This window comes from Aspergillus welwitschiae (genome assembly GCF_003344945.1).
Source record: "Aspergillus welwitschiae strain CBS 139.54b unplaced genomic scaffold BDQ94scaffold_14, whole genome shotgun sequence".
In the NCBI taxonomy this organism is placed as follows: Eukaryota; Fungi; Ascomycota; class Eurotiomycetes; order Eurotiales; family Aspergillaceae; genus Aspergillus; species Aspergillus welwitschiae.
In genome coordinates this window covers 293797-311771 of record NW_020798708.1, presented here as the reverse complement: position 1 = coordinate 311771, position 17975 = coordinate 293797, and the positions used below count along the sequence as shown (strand labels likewise).

The following is a 17975-nucleotide window of genomic DNA, read 5'->3' as shown; positions in this document are numbered from 1 at the left end:
GATTTGGGTCTCGAACCTTGATTCTCTCTCTTCGCAGCCACTCAGCGCCATGGCAGAACGTGGTTTGACGCCCATGTTGGCAGTATGCGGTACATCGTGCTGGTCCCTGAAGTCGCTCCTTCCCCCTTATCGCAGCCGCTTCTGTCTTGAAGTTGGTGCTTCTCCATGCTGTTTGGAAACCATCGCTTCTCCAGATCCTCAGTGTTCTTTGCACTCTTTCTTCCTTGATCATCTTAGGATGATATCCTACGATTATCAATGACTCCAGAGGTTGAATTTCCTCTGTAGCGTCACTTTTTACGTGCATAGGTAAGGTATCGACCCTGTGACCTCCCGTTCGCGATTCCTTGGCTTGCATTATACCTGGCGGTGATAGTCTACTAACCCGAAAACGAAGATGCTTTTACAAGATGTTTATACCTGCTGGACGGTTATTCACGATAATACTGTTGATGCTGACATGTCTCGCCTATGGTTCCCAGACCACTCATCCTACCGCATCAGCAACATCTTTGTCCGGTCTGATCCCAAGCTGTGCGGCAGACTGCATCGAAGAATTTATAATCTCCGATTACCCAAAGGGCGCATGCTCGGAGTGGGATCTCGGCTGTCTCTGTCGGACGAACACGACAAGCGGCTATTCGCTTGGGGAGGCGGCATTTCGCTGTAGCCTTTCCTTATGTTCTATGAAAACAGTCTTCAGCGCCGACTTGTACGACATTTGCGACTCGGTACCTGGAGCTTTGCCACGGACTCATGCTACGATCACCGCGACAGTGATGCCAACAGGATCAAGTCCCACGCAAAGGACTGCAACGACGACGACGACAGCGACGGTGCCATCTACCTCCAGCTCCAGTTCGGCCTCCAACACTGGGACCGGGTCTAGCTCTAGTACATCCTCACAACCGACAAGTCTTAGTACTGAGCATACCTCGGTAACTACTGAGACTTTTCAAAGTCCTTTGACGATTCCAACTTCGCAGCCTTTTCTCACGGCAACGGGTAGCGCTACCAGTAGTGGCCAGTCGGCATCCGCGAGCGCATCTGACAGCAGGCTGGAACCTGCTGCTGTGATTGGAGTTTCAGTTGCTTCTGGGATATCTGGATTCTTCATTATGGGTGTTATAATATTTTTCTGTTGTAGGAAGGCAAGGCGACGAAAACAGGATGAAAAGGACCACTTTTTCGAGATTGGAGGTGTCATGTCCGAGCCTCCGGATTTCACATTTCCACCAAGGCGGCCAACTGGGCCTCGTCCTATGCCTGGTACAACAGATAGGGATTCCGAAACCTCCAGACTGATAACCCCGTTTGAGCCGAGAGCTCAGACACCTGCTGTCGTTGTCACAGGCCCCGGTAATCATCATAATAATAGTCCCATGGGGGTGTATAGTACCGACAGGATTGGTTTTGCAATGACTTCTAATTCCGAAGCTGAGGGATCATTGAGCCAGTCGTCTCCACGAACGATTTCAGATCTACTTCCTGATAAACCAACGCTGGGGCTTTATCCGGAACCATTAAGGTTGAGTCGTCAGAAACCGCCCAGACCCCACAGCCATGCGACTTTATTCGAAGAGGATATGGCAAGACCACGGAGCGTCTTTGGTGCACCATACCAGAATCTAAATCAGCCGACCTCATCAAGTCAAACTCAAGAAAGTCGGCGGTATAACCGGGCCCCTATGGCTGGATTGCCTGCGCATCCTCGTGCGATGCTCCATGGTTTTGGGGAAGGCCAGGATGGAAAGCTTGCTATGAGAGGCCCGAATTACCGAAGGAGGCCTACCTATGCAGAGAGCGGATCAAGGGTTCGGTACTCCAATCAAGATGACACTTATGAAAGCCTGCTACAAAGCTCTCCGGTCTCGGACGCTGGGGAGTTTGTCGACCGGGACCGGCAGCATCGCGGTGCTGGACATGTGAGACTTGTCGGACCGGCGTCGTCACAGGGTGTTGCAAGTGGTCCATTCGGTGGCACGGACGCGAACAATAGCATGTTGTACAACCTGGATGACAATATTGAGGACATCGATATCAACGGCTCCACTAGCAGATTGGACCGTGAATCCCGGCATTCGGGAAACTTACGGCCACTCACGCCAGTGCGGGAAGTCAGAACACCAACGCGAGAATCTCCTACACCGAACTGGGAATTTGCCTCGAGTGACCAACCCGGTCTTCCCCGGATGCCATTTACGCGGGCGGTCAGTCCCAGGCAGGAAATTGTCTCTCGCCCGCGGATTGTACGAGGGGACGATATCAGAAGAGTCCAAATTCGGCGGAAGCCACATGCCGGAGGGTTAACTGTACCTTACTCACCTGAAGACTACTGGCTTGGTCATGATCCAGGGCCTGTGTTGGAGACTCGGGCACGCAGACAGTCCACCGATTCGATGCGTTCCATTGAAAGCGTGAGGGGCCACATGCCGAAGAAGAAGCCGGTGCCGTACGAGCGAAATGTAACCCCATCCCGCAGCGGGTCGGATTTGATACTGCGCGTGGATTGACGGGATACGTCTAGTCTAAGAGGTAGTGATGCACCATTTCTCGGCCTTGGCTACTAGGAGTGGAAACTTCGTTCTCGGTGAGGACATTTCAATATATACATCTACATATATGTATATGAAGCCCAGTCTTTTCCTTTCTGTTGTATGATACTTTGACTTATGTTCGCTTGGTGGAGCGAGGTATCTATCTCTTCTTCCAAGGCGCTTCATTTCTATTTTTACTTTCATTCTTATGATTGTATATATGCATTGGCCATGGGTGGATCTAGATAGTATGGGCTTTGGAAAAGGCAGCGAATCTGATAGTGCACATATACTACTTACTAGGGACTGACTCTGTGCTTCCACCTTCGCCCCACTATTTTGTCTGTCATTTGGGAGACTCACAGCCACTAATTGCAAAGAATAGAGTCTGATGAGATATCCATCTCCGCTATGTTGTGAGTCAGATAAGGCTGCAGTCAGCTCACCAGAGAAAATCACGCAAACGAATCAGGAGTGCTGCAGAGGCCTATTCCAAACATAGCGCGGTAAGATGATGTTTTTCCACTGGGCCGAAGTGCGAGACGCAATCACATTTCCAAGTTTACCGCACAGGCAGATTCCCATGTGAACCCACTCTTTCTGCCACCATCCTCAGTGGAGGGTGTATTGAGGATACGGTCATGATACAGACGGCGGCCGGGAGAGCTCCGCAATGACGTCAGAAGCGGTGATCAGCCCCTGGCGGATGACTGAGGCAGTGAGGCCGCACTATTCCTGGTGTAGAGAATTCCGAGCCAGTCTGAGCGTCCTGGTTGGTTGTGACCTCATTTTTGAGCAGCACAAGATAACAAGCTAGTGACTCGCAAAAGAGGAGGCTCGGAAAGTAACATCCATCCACGATCCTTCGCGCAGATGGTGGCTTGAGGAGACTAGGAGGGAATGAATGTAGGTTCGTGCATTCGGTAGTCGGTCCGTTCCCTTTCCCCCCCCTCCATCCCCGCCAGTCGTGTTTATTGTTCAGGGCGGGAATGATCTCGATGGCTTGGGTAGGTTACAGTGTAGGATAGTAGCAACTGGAAAGTAAGGCCACGAGGAGGCGTCATTGGCGCTGACGAACATTGGGGATCCGTGTGTTTCGGGCATACACTGCATACTTACACTGCACAACTACCACTACTTACTATAGTTCTTTTAATAAGACCGTAGGGATAGCTGTAATGTTGTATTATTGTGTCGAGAGTAAACCTGACTGACCGGTATTGTAACTGATGTCAACCTGTCTCCCTCTGCCGTCTTTCTCTCACCTTCTCTCTTCCTCATTTGCTTTCCCCCTCCATGATATCAGTCCCCGAACTTGATCAAGGATCCGAGTTCACCCATTCTCATTTTCGCCGAACAAGTGAGTTTCATCCGGTTTTCTCGACGGATGGATGGTGAGTAAGTTTGAATCACCCATCCCTCCCCCTCCCATTTTTCCCGTTTGCACGGTACCTTCCGGGCGTGTCTTTTGCCTGCCGATGCCGGTTGGCGCCTTGACCGTTCCGCGGAGCGAATCATATCGCCAGCCTCTCCATCATCATCTATTATTGTCAAGGATACCTTTCGAATATGTATGGCTGACAGGCTTCTACTAAGTTCTCAGACGCACCACTACTAGACACTATGATCAAATAGGAACAATTCAACTATGTTGTAACTTTGGGAGCAAGTGGGGTTCGAACAACCAGAATGTGCAACCGTTACTGAAAACACAACTTCCAGTTCACCAGTGAGGTTGAGTCTTTTCTTGTCCCGATGCGGTCGATGACGGCGCCAGGGCTGCATCACCCAAGGGAGAATATGCTAGGCGTCCTCCACCGCTTGCTCGTTTACTCCTATATAATGGCTCTGGAACCCCATTGTCTGTCAAGAAGTGGTCCTCTATCTCTCCAGACTCCTCTCACTCCACTGTACCCCATTTCGTACTTCGCCTCCTTCATCTTGTGTATCATACTCTCCTCTTTCTCTTCTTACTTGCTGCACATTATCAATTCCCCTGAGGGAACATAATTTTGTGTAGTATATTGTCTTATCAGTGTGCATCCTTGCAACGCCGGTTTACGTGCATTGTCTGGTCCCATTGATCATTCTGGTTTTGCTTGTGGTCTTGTTTGACCTCGCGTTGGCCAGACGACGTTGCCCCTGAAGATCGACTGACGTCGTTGTCGATTGTCTTCCGCAGTAACCGTTTCTTGTTCATATTCTGGGTCCACAAAAGGTCCACTTCTATTGTTGCCACCCGCCGGAGATCCACCACTATTGCTATCCACAATGACAACAGCCGACGGATATGCTACCCCACGGGTAAGCCGGTTGTCGAGCCTGGACGCATCCCAGGCCGACCTCTACGGCGGTCCCAGTGTGGTCGTCCCTCCTAAACACTTGATGGCTTCTACCATGTCTCATGAAACAGCCATGGAATTGGAAGCCGCCAAACAACATTTCGACGAAGAGGTTTCCTCCGAAGAAGGTTCCCCTCGAGTTGCTCCCCCTGTGACTAAGAAGGCCCTCACCACTGCCGACGACTTTGCTCTGGCCTTTGATATTGACGGAGTCCTTATCAGAGGTGGGAAGGCTATCCCTGAAGCTGCCAGTGCACTCAGGTACATCAATGGAGAGAACCCTTATGGTATCAAAGTGTATGTATCGATACCCTCTATCGTATTATAGCGGTGCTCCCTTCTCAAATGGCAGTCCCGTGCTGACTGCTCTACCAGACCTTACATTTTTGTTACAAACGGTGGAGGCAAGACGGAGGAAGAACGATGCCTTGATCTCAGTCGACAGCTCGAGCTCGAAGTCTCCCCCGGCCAATTCATCTGTGGCCATACCCCGATGCGCGAAATGGCCGAGCGGTACCACACGGTTCTTGTCGTCGGTGGTGAGGGTGAGAAATGCCGTATTGTAGCTGAAGGCTACGGCTTCAAGGATGTCATCACCCCCGGAGACATCATCAAGACTAGACAAGACACTACACCGTTCCGGAAATTGACCGACGAGGAATACAAGAACTCCCGAGTCCGGGACTTTTCGCAAACGAAGATCGAGGCGATCTTTGTCTTTGCGGATAGTCGGGACTGGGCCGGTGACCAACAGATTATTCTCGATGTCCTGATGTCCAAGAATGGACACCTAGACACCCGATCCGACTCCTTTGACGAGGGCCCGCCTGTGTTCTTCTCCCACAACGACGTGGTTTGGTCCACCTCCCACGAACATTCCCGAATCGGCATGGGTGCACTCAGAGCGTCGCTAGAGGCGCTGTACAAAGCCGTCACTGGCAAAGAGCTCAACACGATCGCCTTTGGCAAGCCCCAACTCGGCACATACCAGTTCGCTACGCGGTTGTTGCGACAATGGCGCAAGAACACTCATGCCATCAACAAACCTCCCAGCACTGTGTACTTTGTGGGCGATACCCCCGAGTCAGACATCAGGGGCACAAACGAGTTCAACAAGACCAGTGACGCTGACTGGTTCTCCATCCTGGTCAAGACCGGTGTGTACCAAGAGGGCACTATCCCCCGTTATCCACCCAAGAAGACCTGCAATCATATCCTGGACGCGGTCAAATTCGCCATTGACCGCGAAATGGCCAAAGAGAAGAAAGAGGGGTCGACTGTCGTTGACGACGTTGACTCGGAACTTGAGCTAGAAGCGGGCCTTCTGCCCAACTGAGTTCTTTGCTACTGATGGTAGCTGGATGATACAAGTGTGATGCATGTAGATTCCTATCATTCTTGTTTATTACTTTGTTATGGATACCTCTATGCTATGAATGTATGACAGATATGTATGTCTCTTGGCGTTGTGTTTACTACATTCATCTTCTATACTATTATTATTGTTAGCAATTAGCAATTTCATCAAGGCTGCTTCTTACTATTTCAAAACAAGTGCCATCTTAGACCAAATTCCCATTGGGTTAGATTACTAATGACGCGAATTACCTGTTTAGTCAGTTCACTTAACACTAAAAGCAGAACAATGAATACATGGATCCAACCCCCCTCGTCCCCTGTATAAGTCTCTACAATAGAACGGGTACAGAAAACAGTCAAGTACCCACCACATCCACCCGATTATCCATGCCTATCAACCAACCAACAAACCAACCCCATCCACTCCCTCCCAAACCTACTCAACCCAAGAAAACACCATAGTCAATCAAACCCCGTGTAACAACCCAACCAGTCCAATCTCCTCTATCATTCCAATCCAATCCAATCACCCCATCCCTCCCCGTTCCCCCCTCCCTCCTCCCTCAAGCCCGAAATCGACAACCCCCCCAACGGCAAAGTTTCAACGCTCGTCACGGAACATCCCAATCAGGCAACTCCGATACCTACCAACCACAATCACATCACAAATAAGGTTAGTTAGATACTTTTGGGGGTTGGTTCTATACTACAAAGTAATATAGGTATAGTTCCATCCGTGCGTAGGATTAGCTGGCATGCACGGCAGACGTCAGATGTAAGAATGCGGGGGGGAAGGGAGATTTCCGAGTGCGGTGGATGGGTGGGGTTCAGTTCATTTCTATTCCTATTTCATTGTGCATGTGGTGATTAACTTGCATGATGGTTGTGGGTAAATCCATCTCTCTTCCGCTGGGTCGGTCTGGGGTACATGATGATTGACATGAGGATGAACATGAAGTATTCGATGAACTTGTGGTTGCTGCGGGTGGCTGTCATGTGGGGGTTGCTTGGGATGGGTGGGTAATGGAGGAGGTGGGAGTGAAGTTTATCTGCAGGCTGGGCATCCTCGATTTACTTGCCTAGTTGGGATTATTGTGGTGTGTACAGTGTTGCGCTAGTAAGGGAGGTTTCTTTTGGGGGGAGGGGGATGTGGGGCTACTTGGGGATCTGTGTGTTAGATACCATTTTGTGTTAGTGTGTAGTGTGTAGCGGAGCGGGTAGGATCGGTGAATAGTTGTGTATGGTATAGTCTATGCATTATATGGTCTTCGTCTAGAGTTCTAGTACGGAGTACAGTGAGGCGATGACTGAAGTGAGTGGGGAAAGTCTATCAAGTGGGTGTTGCATGGGCAGCTGAGGTTCGTGTTTATCGTCTCCGGGCCATTATCAAAGCTCGAAAACTTGGTCAAGCCAGTGCTTGATGACTACCTTGCCCTCTTCGAATCCCGGCTTGGGCATACGGACGATAATCGCGGCGTGGCTGTGCCGGTGATTGTGGATGTAGACCGGGTGCTTTCGGAAGCCCACAGAGTTCAGTGACTCGATGATGTCGAATTGATCCGGCGTCAATGCGAGGGTTGGGAATTCTTGGGTTTCGTGGCCTTCGTGGGCGAGTAGTGGTTCAGAGGCGCTGTCGGGGCTGTCATCGCCCAGGAGTGCACTGCTCTTGCTTTCGCTTGTCCTGGCTCTCCTTGCGGAGGCCATCTGTTTCGTTTCTCCTTTGCTCTCGTCCAGGTAGTCTGGACCTTGGTCGGCGGCTGCGTGCTCGAAAGCCTCTTCTACTGCGTGCTGCACGCCTTGGACAACAACGGGGACCCGGTAGCGTCCGAAGACGGTTCCCATGGGTCCCTCTTCGTGCAGACGGATTCGTCGTTGGCTGCGGATGGTTTGAATGGCAGAATTAACGAGGAAGATAGGAAAGCCGATGAATAGGATGGTGGTAAAAAGGAGCTGAAAGGGGGCTTCTGCCAGGTATCTCATGAGTTGCTGCTGTGCTTGGGGAACAAGTGAGTGTGATGCTATGCGTTTCTTGTCTGACGGCAGGATATGCCTATCGGAGTCGATCACGACCGGATCATAGCCCTTCACGTAATTGATGCGGACATTGTCCGGGTCATGGAATGGGTCGATCGTCGAGATTGCCGTGGTATAGTAAATTGTGGACCGGTCGTTGACAACGTTCGCATACACGGTACGGTTCTTGAACTTCTTCAGTGCCTTGATGAAGATGCTGTCCGGGTCGGCTAGCACACTCAACAGAGGCTTACCTGAGTTGCGAAACGAATCGATCATGAACAGTTGTTTTCCGGATATAGATATAGTGTGAGGCCCCACATTGTTCCAGAGGAAGCCCCAGGCTCCCTTTTGGGGGTTTCGAACGCCCACATGCGGCGATGCAAACGTGGTGAAGTTCACTGGCTCAAGCTTATCGAACCATCCCCGAGAATACAACAGCCCGAGCGCATATCGAGCCACAAGACCTCCAAGCGAGTATCCCACCATGCTCAACTTCTTGATATGATGCCCTGCTGCTGCCAGCTCCTCCAGTGCTTCTTCAACCTCATGTGCCACTCGTTCACCACCGACCTCGATGCCATCGTAGGTAAAGTTGCCGGCGTTTCGCTTCGCCGTAAGAATATGGAGACGGTCTTCGCCGTATCGGCTCCTCAGCGATGAGGTGACATAGTCCAGGTGGGAAGGGTTGCCCCATAGTCTGTCATCATCATATGTCAATTAGTTTCAGCAGGAAATTTGGGGACTGATAGCTAACCCGTGTACAAATACACAGAGGTGGTCGGCATTCCGCGATGTTTCAGTCGGCGGGTGGCCGTTATCGAGCTCCATGGTTGGCTGTAGTTGAGATAGGGTGTGGATTGAAGCTGGTGTCAACGTGCTGCTATGCTATATCGAGTGATTGTAGCCAGTTCATTCAACATCCTCTTTAAATAATCCACTGACTCACGGCCAATTCCTGAGGGTGGAGGCTGAGTATCTTGCTGGCTGCTGTCAGCTTGAACGCCGTTGGCTCCTTACTAAGCCACGATAAGGAAACGTCATCGGATGGATGCCTGATCTGGAGAGGGTCCCCGCCCTGCAGAAGTCGTCACCTATCCATCTGTATAGTTCTTCTATTACAGAGTATTGGTGTTAATGAATAATGCTTGTAGTCAGAGAGCTTGAATCGCCCAAATTGACTGGCGAGGCTGATAGGCCCTCTGGCAGCTGCAGGTGCTTGTTTGCATGGTTTGCATGACAGCATTCCGATCCGCAGCTTCGCTTCAGCTTCGTATCTCGGACCTGGCTCAACTCCAGGAGGACTTCCTCCTCGCCCCATATCATATTGTCCGAGTCTCCTTCCTAGCCGGATAGCATAATATAACTACACCAGACCTGAAGTGGACTCGATCAAAAGGGCACTGCCGTTCGCACAGATCTTTGTCCTCACCACACTGGCTGGCGCATTGCCCATGGCAGGCATAATCTCTGGATGAAACAGATGTGCTCAAAGCTCATATAAGACCGCCTAATCAACTTCTCTCAGTGCTGTATCGGATCTGTAACTGATATTGTGGCTGACACCGCAGCTCCAAGCAACTTCTTTCAGTTTGTCTATATGTTTAGTACATGCTGCGAAGCAATGCGAGGCATGAGTGATATCTTTGTATACCTGCTATATACTCATTTCTTTATCTACACCTGACTTCTGTTTCTTTACTGAACAACTTCCTCTCCCTTCTATCACAATGTTTGCACCACTCGGTCTATTCAAGGATATACCTTGTCCTGAAGGGCAAAATTGCTTGCTCTTGACCTGCATCTTCTCTCACCGGGACGTCGCCTCCACATCAGCCTCCCAAGGAGGCTGTCAGAACACTCATATACCAAGAACAGTCAAGAACGAGATAGGAACAACATCAGGCGAATCAGCTGTCGAACCCAAAGCACATGCTCCGGGTGACGAGAAAAAGGCCAAGGCAATTGGCAAGCTGGCATCTTCGCCCGCTAAAGAGGCACTCAGTCAAGGTTCTGTGTCAAAAGCTCCGTCGAACAAGCCATCCCAATTCAATGGCCAAGCCAACGTCAAGCTTCAGTCCTTATTAAGGGAAGTTACGCCTCCAGCAAAGCCAACGTCTACATCAACCAAAGCAAGCGCTCCCGGCTCTCGAAAATCTCTCCCACCAAAGCAAGCACCGCGAGAAAGCCTAAACCCTCGGATGCTGACGAAAGCACCCGCGCCCCATGGTGTGCGTCTGGCCATCCTCACCAAGCTGCATGCCGGTATGTCTGCTCTAAATGACAAGTTGGCCAAAGACAAAGAAAGCCAGGACAAATATCTTGTTCTCACGCCGAATGAGCTTATCACAATGGCCTTGGATGAAGAGGAAAAGACCGCCAAAGAGAATCCAAGCATATACTCCAATGTCATCAAGCTCCGTATAGTAAAGCTCTCAAAAATGAGCAAGGAAGAATGGGCCAATGACGTCAAAACCCACCTTAATGAGCGTTATTACAAGATTGCGCCCGGGCCAGAACAGTCAAAACCGAAACCTCTTGACACTGGGCTTAGTGCAAAGGAAGAGATAGCATTGGCGAGCAAGCTTGTGACACGTCTGGAAGGTCTCGAGCAGTACGGCTACGTTACTAAACCTCCGACGGACGCTGAAGTGGAAGGTGCCAGGAAAGGTGTTATTGAATCCAAGGGATGGGAAAAGTGCGATCGGTGTGGAGGCAGGTTCCAAGTCTTCCCTGGTCGTCGGGAGGATGGTACCTTGACGACTGGAGGGCAATGCACATATCACCCGGGCAAACCTCTCTATCCGCCCAAGAAGAAGACCGATCACATCACGGGGCACAAAGATGCATACTTCTCGTGCTGCAACGAGTCAGTGGGAACTTCTGCTGGCTGCACCAAGGGCAAGACCCATGTATTCAAGGTATCGGAAACCAAACGACTCGCATCAGTACTCCAGTTTCAGAAAACCCCGGAACAACCAGACAAGGGGCGACTCCCTCCAATTTGCTTCGACTGTGAAATGGGTTACACAACACTGGGATTGGAACTGATTCGGTTAACCGCTGTTAGCTGGCCTCAAGGCAAGACGCTCTTGGATATCTTGGTCAGACCCATCGGTGAAGTGTTGGATTTGAATTCCCGGTTTTCTGGTGTTTTCCCAGAGCACTACACGAAGGCCATTCCCTATGGGAGCTCTGGCTCTCAGACGATTTCACAGTTGGAGGACGGGGAAGTGGACTCGCCTCCATTGCAGATTGTCGAGTCGCCTGCTGCAGCCCGGGCGCTTCTATTCGAATGTCTTCAACCAGATACGCCACTCATTGGTCATGCGATCGATAATGACCTCAATGCGTGCCGCATCATTCATCCGACAATCATTGATACTGTGCTCCTCTACCCACATCCCCGGGGCTTACCTCTCCGTATGAGCTTGAAGACTCTATGCCGAAGACACCTAGATCGAGACATCCAAACGGGAGGCAGCAGCGGCCATGATTCAAAGGAAGACTCGATCGCTACGGGTGATCTGGTGAGGGTCAAGGCAGCAGAGACGTGGAAGGTCCTCAAGTCTAAAGGCTGGCGCATACATAACGACCAGCTTGTGCCTCCACCAGGCGCCGATGCGGAAGCTGCTGCAGCACACGGAAGGCTTGGATCGGGAGCGGGTCAAAAGCGGGCAAGCTCGGCGTTGGGAGATTGACGGCACGATTGTCGATGACATAGATTAGTACATTTAGTGATACCCAGTTTACGCGTACTCAAATTGTACAACATCCGACTACGTAATTTACAACGGAACAACATTAGGTTCGAGTGATAGATTGCTCTATTCAATCGTGTATCTACCAGTCATAACGTCATGAGTAGAGGTAGCCATGACAAGCCGGGGCAGCCACAGATTGTCCACCTTTTCAGGAACAGACATCTCCGAGCCAACCACCAGCCATCGCCAAAGCGGTATAGGAATCCCTCCCTGTAGAGCACATCTATACCCAAACCAGACTTCCAAGTGATAACCCTCAATTCAGATATCGCTCCCAGTTATTGGTAACCCCCTGACGCGAGCACACTTGTCATCCGGTCATTTTTGGATTTTTTTGGTTGTTGTCATTCCGGAAGGAGTAATTTACTCCTCATCCTCCTCGCCCTCGTCGTTGACGACGTTGTAGAAGCGGAGCTCGTAGACACCCTTGGAGGTGGAGACGACACGGAGCCAGTCACGGAGCTGCTGCTTCTTGAGGTACTTCTTGGTGCTGTTGGAGGAACAATTAGCATCTTGCCAACTTGTATTAAATCATATGGAAGGTGGAACATACAGGTACTTGAGGTAGCGGCCAGAGAAGGGGATGTGAGCAACAACCTCGACCTTGCCGTCACCAGCCTGGGAGATGACGACCTTGTCACCGAGGTTGCCGACACGGCCCTCGACCTTGATGCGGTCGTGGAGGAACTTCTCGAAAGCAGAGAGGTCGAAGATCTTGTCGCTCACGGGCTGAGAAGCGTTGATGACGAACTATAAGATAAACAATTAGTACCCACGAATTTTACTTGCGCCTGCGATTGCGATTGCGATAAGCACATACCTTCTTGGTGACCTTCTGGGCCTTGCGACCACGAGTCTATAGTCCGAAAATAAATGATTAGCCTACTGTTCCATAATGTCGGAACCCCGGGGTTCCTTCCCATGAAAAGTGTATTCTCTCGTTTTTCAACGCAGAGAAAGCATTTTCATGGACATGGACCCATTCGGGGAGAACAGCAAAGCAGTCTCAAGGAAGGAAACGTACAGCAACGGGGGCCATTGTGACGGATGGGAGGGGGTTTTTTGGAGGATAGAAAGAGGGATTAGCTGGTCGCAAAGAGGTGTATATCCTGCGCCTTGGAGAGAGAAATTGTCGAAGGTCGATGGAGATGCTCGAGTCGGACAAGTGCGTGTCACTAATCCGTTTTGGGTATGTGGATAGGGCTTGCAAAACGCTGATTAGGGCAGCTGCTCGTCATCTGACTGGGTCGCTGGCTGAGCCAATGAGAGCTCTCTTAGTCATGACGGCAGTTCTCGCTTGTTGTTTACTTCAACGGCACTAGCCGGTGTGTTGCGCACGGGCCACCCGCCCAATCCTATATAAACCTCTCGGGGCCCCCGTCCTTTAGAATTTTTTTCTTTTCTTCTCCAGCTCTCTTTGCCTTTTGGCTTAGATCAAGTGTAGTATCTGTTCTTTTCAGTTTAATCTCTGAAAGTGTTCTAAGGAACACAACATTGATTAATCTTATTTTTGCATCCCGTGGCGAGACCTCTGTGCTTGCGCATGTCTTGCTGCACAGTGTCATCGGGCTTACACTACCCCCGATCGACGCGAACACCCTTTTTTCATCAATTTGGTCGGCTTGTCCGACTGGTTGGAGAAGAAAGTCCGATCTAGTAGTAAATACTTCAGGTGATCAATCTAGTAATTGATGGATGTCCGTAATCCGTAAATTTGGTTAGAAACCTCATCCGAAACTTCGAGAAATAGTAACTCAAGTTCGGCGTTACCCCCCAATACCCACGTGATTCCTATCAACTACATCACTTGCAAGGATCAAGAACACCAACGATTTTCTCTCGATAACACCAACTAGAAGTGCTATTCTAGCTCGAACGGGCAATAAGTCGTTAACATGGGTTCCGTCGTTCTGCCACATCTGCGTACGGCCTGGCACGTCGACCAGGCTATCCTTTCCGAGGAGGACAGACTTGTGGTGTGTATACATATCACCAAGTCATGGCTGCGAAGCATATCATATCATACTAACCAAACGTGTATAGGTCATCCGATTCGGTCGCGATCACGATGTCGACTGTAAGACATCACAAAACTCCCTTATCACACAATGGGTGTTAGCTAACGCAGTGAATCGCAGGCATGCGCCAGGACGAAGTCCTTTTCAAGATCGCTGAACGTGTGAAGAGTACGTCAAGAAATCCTTTATCCATTTCTCCTTCCCAAAACTACGTTCTCCGGCAAGAAGAAATTCGCAGTGACTAACCCCCAACCAGACTTCGCCGTAATCTACCTCTGCGACATCGACGAGGTACCCGAGTTCAACACGATGTACGAACTCTTCGACCCAATGACCATCATGTTTTTCTACCGGAATAAGCACATGATGTGCGATTTCGGCACAGGTAACAACAACAAGTTGAACTGGGTGCTTGAAGACAAGCAGGAGATGATCGATATCATCGAGACCATCTACAAGGGTGCGAAGAAGGGACGTGGTCTGGTCGTCAGCCCGAAGGGTAAGTCTATATACTGTCTTGATTGACTTCTTACTGGCTGGATGGTTTTGGCTGATGCATGATATCTGCTGTAGATTACTCGACGAGGTACCGTTACTGATGGTCCTGGATGTTGTGGGGTTGGTATTACCCGGGTTTTTGCTATGATTTATGAATGTGTGGGCTTGCTTAGTGGCTCGTTAGAATTAAGATGAATGTGATGTTCTCAATCACTAGCGACTTTTGCTTGTAATTAGGAGCGCTGTGTGGGGGTGTATCTTGCTTTCGTAGTGACATTGCAGATTAGCTAAAACTGTGAAAGGCGCTACTAGATATTATAGAACGTCAAATTCATCAACATTCTCAGAGCCCATCGGTGAAGCTGAAAATTTCACTATTCTAAGTTCTCCTACAGTGAGAAATCCCTCATCATCTCTCGTAGTCATCCGCTTTGATATAAAATCCAAGCCAAAGCGGCAGAAAACCTGCCCCACAATTTCTCTTTTCAGCTTTGTTTCCCTGACGTAACATTCATCAACTCATCTCTCCCACATCGCGAATCCCATTCAATTATCATCCACCACAACATATCAGATAATAAACAAATAATCCATCATGATCGATCACAACATCTTCGAAGACCTGCAGGCCAAGATTGACGAGGAGGCCGCGGTCCGCGATGTAAGTTGACCCGTGCCCGCGCCAAGCGCAGACACAAAACCGAAAGCAAAGCGCCGTTGTGTTAACAAGATGTACAGGAGCTTCACGATATTGTGCAGACGCTTGCTAGAAAGGGTACTTATCTACTTACCTATCCCTATATGAATTCTCAGAATTGGGATAATCTCGATTTGAACTTCGTCGACTGACTATTAGGATCGGATTATAGGAAGATCTACCCAGGCTATTCTGTCGCGAGCTCATTCTACTCCCACTGATCAGTGTATGAATAACTCCTCTCTTCATATCATGATGACCACTTAGGCGAAATAACTAATATGGACAGTGAAACCCGTTCTCGATGACGCAACCAAGGAGATCATCGCCCAGAGGGATGAAGTATCTCGGTTGAAGACCGTGGCGGACAAGCACCCGTTTTACAAGTACAATGGGGTGTGGACGCGCGAGTTGCAGAACCTTGTGCGTGCCCCTTCTGTTACTGGGGTTTGATTATTGCAGATGAGAGCTAATCAGCCAATCAATAGGTCTCGTCGATCGAGCTGTGCGCTTGGCTGGGCGGACTGGAAGAGTACAAGACGAACAGCTCCTCTTCATTTCTGACGATAGAAGAGGTTGGAAATTTCCTGGGTGGTATGTTCTCATTTCCTTGTATTCATTAAGAGTTTCGAATTGTGTAGTAGATCCGATTCTAATGATGATGGTATCTAGTCCCCGTGAATCTCAAGGAACAGGATGCCTTCCATCTCACTATTGAGGAGTATTTGCTTGCGCTAATTTCCATGGTCGAGGAGCTGGTCAGTTTCTCCGTACCCCATATTGTTTTGTTATTGGACTGCCATTTGCTGATAGAAGATGTGGCAGGCCCGTCTGGCTGTCAACTCGGTCACTCTGGGTGACTATACCCGGCCGGTGCAAATTGGCAACTTCATCAAGGATTTGTTTGCGGGCTTCCAGTTGCTGAACCTGAAGAATGATATTTTGCGGAAGAGGAGTGATGGAATTAAATACAGTGTAAGTTTCTATCTGTGGGATTGTACATTATGGGATGCTAATGCGGTGGTACAGGTTAAGAAGGTGGAGGATGTCGTTTACGATCTCTCTTTGCGCAATTTGATTCCCAAGGGTAGCGCTGCGGCGTAAATTTAACACAGAGACTTAAATTAGCATATGATATGAACATGAAATAACGACACTGTCCAGGACACGGCAGTTGAAGAGTTTCGTTTCGCAACCCCACTCTCCTAGAGTAATGTAACAACCATTATATAATACTCAGTATATCAAAGACAGCAGCTGCAACAGCAGCTGCATGGTATCATCCCAACCAAACACCCGTTCTCTCACAGATATAATATAAATATTAAAATAGTACCTCCTCCGACACACACACTAAGCTGTCGCCTCCTCAGCCTTGGCCTCCTCCTTCTTCAACGAAGCCAACGAGCCCTCCTTCTTCGCCTTCTCAATCTCCTTCAGAATCGGCTCCTCCAAGGACTCGGGCTTGGTCAAACTAGCCCAGCGACCCACAACCTTTCCATCCGCCGAAATCAAGAACTTCTCAAAGTTCCACTTGATGCGCTTCAGCCCCAACAGACCGGGCTGCTGCTCCTTCATCCATGTCCAGACCGGCGCGGCCTTATCGCCATTAACGTCCGACTTGCCCAGCACGGGGAACGTCACTCCGTAGTTGATCTGGCAGAACGACTGGATCTCGTCGTCGGAACCGGGGTCCTGGCTACCGAACTGGTTGCAGGGGAATCCGATGATGGTGAAGTCTTCCGGGTGCTTGGCTTTGATGTCTTGGTAGAGTTTCTCCAGGCCTTGGAACTGAGGCGTGAAGCCGCATTTGGAGGCGGTGTTGACGACGAGGACGACTTTGCCCTTGAGGTCGATGAGGGGGAAGGGGGAGCCCTTTTCTGTGCGGGTGAGAGGGGTGGTTAGTTGGAAATGAAGTGGAGGGGGTGGCATTTAAAAGCAAGTGAAAAAGGGCGAATAACGTACTATCGACAGGCTCAAAGTCGTAGAAGGTCGTTGCGGAAGACATGGTTGATAGTAGTCTTGGAGAATGCGACGATGGAAGTGATGGTGGTGCGTAAATGCGCTGGAGAGGAAAAATGTTCCGATGGCTTGATCGCAGTGACGTCGCAAGGTGATATGGACCAGTAGGAGCAGTAGTTCTGATGAATCGTACTGGTACCAGGGAATGCGCCACTAGATATGTAGTTGACGAGGCGAGTCTCGACCTTGGGGATGATAAATCAGTGAATGGGATGATCGATGACAAACGCATCGGCGGCTAAGAAGAGAGAGGAGGGGGGCCGGCAGTCAATAATCGTGGTAGGCGCATTACCCAAAGAGGAGCAGCAATGAGGGGGGAAATGGAACCAGATGGATCGGGAACAAGAGATTCCGGATGCCGAACCAGTATCGATGTCATCAATAGCAGAAAACGGACTGAACGATTGCGGGTCGATCGATACGGTTTCGGGCCCAAAAGTGGCTTGGGGGATTTTGCACGTGTAAATCCCGTTACGGCGCCACCGGCGCTTTTGCTGCTTCGGGTTTGGTTGCTTTTATGGCTCTTGTGGTTGGTTGAGGATGCATGGTTATTTTGCATAATATGATTAATGGGATTGATTAGTGATCAGTGGATGCTGGGATATTTTTGATCAGTGCACTGGTGGTTCATTTAAGTATTCCAAATACTTGAGACTCCAGGTGGATACATTATGTCGTGGTTTCTGGGGATTTAAATTAAGGCATGGTCATCATGCACGGCTATT

General features: G+C 49.8%; 8 protein-coding genes across 8 annotated transcripts; 5 read left to right on the top strand and 3 right to left on the bottom strand.

Moving 5' to 3' along the window:
* The first annotated feature begins 152 nt into the window (after positions 1 to 152).
* BDQ94DRAFT_26813 (uncharacterized protein) lies at positions 153 to 2521 on the top strand. Its single transcript, XM_026775365.1, has 2 exons — positions 153 to 309; positions 398 to 2521. Exon 2 carries the CDS (start codon positions 411 to 413, stop codon positions 2511 to 2513), a length of 2103 nt encoding a protein of 700 aa, XP_026626874.1. The 5' UTR covers positions 153 to 309; positions 398 to 410; the 3' UTR covers positions 2514 to 2521.
* A 2147-nt stretch (positions 2522 to 4668) lies between these two features.
* On the top strand, positions 4669 to 6412 carry BDQ94DRAFT_142785 (phosphatidyl synthase). The gene is made up of 2 exons (XM_026766101.1): positions 4669 to 5176; positions 5255 to 6412. The coding sequence occupies exons 1-2, from the start codon at positions 4809 to 4811 to the stop codon at positions 6213 to 6215; spliced, it is 1329 nt and encodes a 442-aa protein (XP_026626873.1). The 5' UTR covers positions 4669 to 4808; the 3' UTR covers positions 6216 to 6412.
* Positions 6413 to 7471: 1059 nt separating this feature from the next.
* BDQ94DRAFT_142784 (lipase ROG1 family protein) lies at positions 7472 to 9535 on the bottom strand. The gene is made up of 2 exons (XM_026766100.1): positions 9009 to 9535; positions 7472 to 8951 (listed from the first exon to the last, which is right to left on the bottom strand). Exons 1-2 carry the CDS (start codon positions 9080 to 9082, stop codon positions 7625 to 7627), a joined length of 1401 nt encoding a protein of 466 aa, XP_026626872.1. The 5' UTR covers positions 9083 to 9535; the 3' UTR covers positions 7472 to 7624.
* A 380-nt stretch (positions 9536 to 9915) lies between these two features.
* Positions 9916 to 12413, top strand: rex3 (putative RNA exonuclease Rex3). The gene has a single exon (XM_026775364.1). The coding sequence runs from the start codon at positions 9982 to 9984 to the stop codon at positions 11950 to 11952; it is 1971 nt and encodes a 656-aa protein (XP_026626871.1). The 5' UTR covers positions 9916 to 9981; the 3' UTR covers positions 11953 to 12413.
* BDQ94DRAFT_26763 (60S ribosomal protein eL22) lies at positions 12166 to 13174 on the bottom strand. Its single transcript, XM_026775363.1, has 4 exons — positions 13040 to 13174; positions 12836 to 12871; positions 12569 to 12765; positions 12166 to 12505 (listed from the first exon to the last, which is right to left on the bottom strand). Exons 1-4 carry the CDS (start codon positions 13052 to 13054, stop codon positions 12379 to 12381), a joined length of 375 nt encoding a protein of 124 aa, XP_026626870.1. The 5' UTR covers positions 13055 to 13174; the 3' UTR covers positions 12166 to 12378.
* Positions 13175 to 13405: 231 nt separating this feature from the next.
* Positions 13406 to 14855, top strand: BDQ94DRAFT_142776 (DIM1 family thioredoxin-like protein). Its single transcript, XM_026766099.1, has 5 exons — positions 13406 to 13991; positions 14059 to 14092; positions 14154 to 14201; positions 14290 to 14532; positions 14607 to 14855. The coding sequence occupies exons 1-5, from the start codon at positions 13911 to 13913 to the stop codon at positions 14630 to 14632; spliced, it is 432 nt and encodes a 143-aa protein (XP_026626869.1). The 5' UTR covers positions 13406 to 13910; the 3' UTR covers positions 14633 to 14855.
* Positions 14740 to 16457, top strand: BDQ94DRAFT_26746 (translin). The gene is made up of 8 exons (XM_026775361.1): positions 14740 to 15192; positions 15270 to 15306; positions 15401 to 15454; positions 15518 to 15651; positions 15717 to 15822; positions 15901 to 15986; positions 16054 to 16203; positions 16258 to 16457. Exons 1-8 carry the CDS (start codon positions 15127 to 15129, stop codon positions 16330 to 16332), a joined length of 708 nt encoding a protein of 235 aa, XP_026626868.1. The 5' UTR covers positions 14740 to 15126; the 3' UTR covers positions 16333 to 16457.
* BDQ94DRAFT_142774 (glutathione peroxidase) lies at positions 16333 to 17667 on the bottom strand. Its single transcript, XM_026766098.1, has 2 exons — positions 17194 to 17667; positions 16333 to 17108 (listed from the first exon to the last, which is right to left on the bottom strand). Exons 1-2 carry the CDS (start codon positions 17480 to 17482, stop codon positions 16582 to 16584), a joined length of 816 nt encoding a protein of 271 aa, XP_026626867.1. The 5' UTR covers positions 17483 to 17667; the 3' UTR covers positions 16333 to 16581.
* Between the last annotated feature and the right edge of the window lie 308 nt (positions 17668 to 17975).

Excerpts from the sequence above, each read along its gene's own strand:
- BDQ94DRAFT_26813 (XM_026775365.1), top strand. The coding sequence starts at position 411 with ATGTTTATACCTGCTGGACGGTTATTCACGATAATACTGTTGATGCTG.
- BDQ94DRAFT_142785 (XM_026766101.1), top strand. The coding sequence starts at position 4,809 with ATGACAACAGCCGACGGATATGCTACCCCACGGGTAAGCCGGTTGTCG. Across the intron at positions 5,177-5,254 it reads AACCCTTATGGTATCAAAGT|ACCTTACATTTTTGTTACAA; the intron begins GTATGTATCGAT and ends CTGCTCTACCAG.
- BDQ94DRAFT_142784 (XM_026766100.1), bottom strand. The coding sequence starts at position 9,082 with ATGGAGCTCGATAACGGCCACCCGCCGACTGAAACATCGCGGAATGCC. Across the intron at positions 8,952-9,008 it reads CTCTGTGTATTTGTACACGG|ACTATGGGGCAACCCTTCCC; the intron begins GTTAGCTATCAG and ends TGATGATGACAG.
- rex3 (XM_026775364.1), top strand. The coding sequence starts at position 9,982 with ATGTTTGCACCACTCGGTCTATTCAAGGATATACCTTGTCCTGAAGGG.
- BDQ94DRAFT_26763 (XM_026775363.1), bottom strand. Across the intron at positions 12,766-12,835 it reads CCCAGAAGGTCACCAAGAAG|TTCGTCATCAACGCTTCTCA; the intron begins GTATGTGCTTAT and ends TTTATCTTATAG. Across the intron at positions 12,506-12,568 it reads GGCCGCTACCTCAAGTACCT|CACCAAGAAGTACCTCAAGA; the intron begins GTATGTTCCACC and ends TTCCTCCAACAG.
- BDQ94DRAFT_142776 (XM_026766099.1), top strand. The coding sequence starts at position 13,911 with ATGGGTTCCGTCGTTCTGCCACATCTGCGTACGGCCTGGCACGTCGAC. Across the intron at positions 14,093-14,153 it reads TCGCGATCACGATGTCGACT|GCATGCGCCAGGACGAAGTC; the intron begins GTAAGACATCAC and ends AGTGAATCGCAG. Across the intron at positions 14,533-14,606 it reads TCTGGTCGTCAGCCCGAAGG|ATTACTCGACGAGGTACCGT; the intron begins GTAAGTCTATAT and ends TATCTGCTGTAG.
- BDQ94DRAFT_26746 (XM_026775361.1), top strand. The coding sequence starts at position 15,127 with ATGATCGATCACAACATCTTCGAAGACCTGCAGGCCAAGATTGACGAG. Across the intron at positions 15,193-15,269 it reads AGGAGGCCGCGGTCCGCGAT|GAGCTTCACGATATTGTGCA; the intron begins GTAAGTTGACCC and ends CAAGATGTACAG. Across the intron at positions 15,823-15,900 it reads GGTTGGAAATTTCCTGGGTG|TCCCCGTGAATCTCAAGGAA; the intron begins GTATGTTCTCAT and ends GATGGTATCTAG.
- BDQ94DRAFT_142774 (XM_026766098.1), bottom strand. The coding sequence starts at position 17,482 with ATGCGTTTGTCATCGATCATCCCATTCACTGATTTATCATCCCCAAGG. Across the intron at positions 17,109-17,193 it reads CGACTTTGAGCCTGTCGATA|AAAAGGGCTCCCCCTTCCCC; the intron begins GTACGTTATTCG and ends TCACCCGCACAG.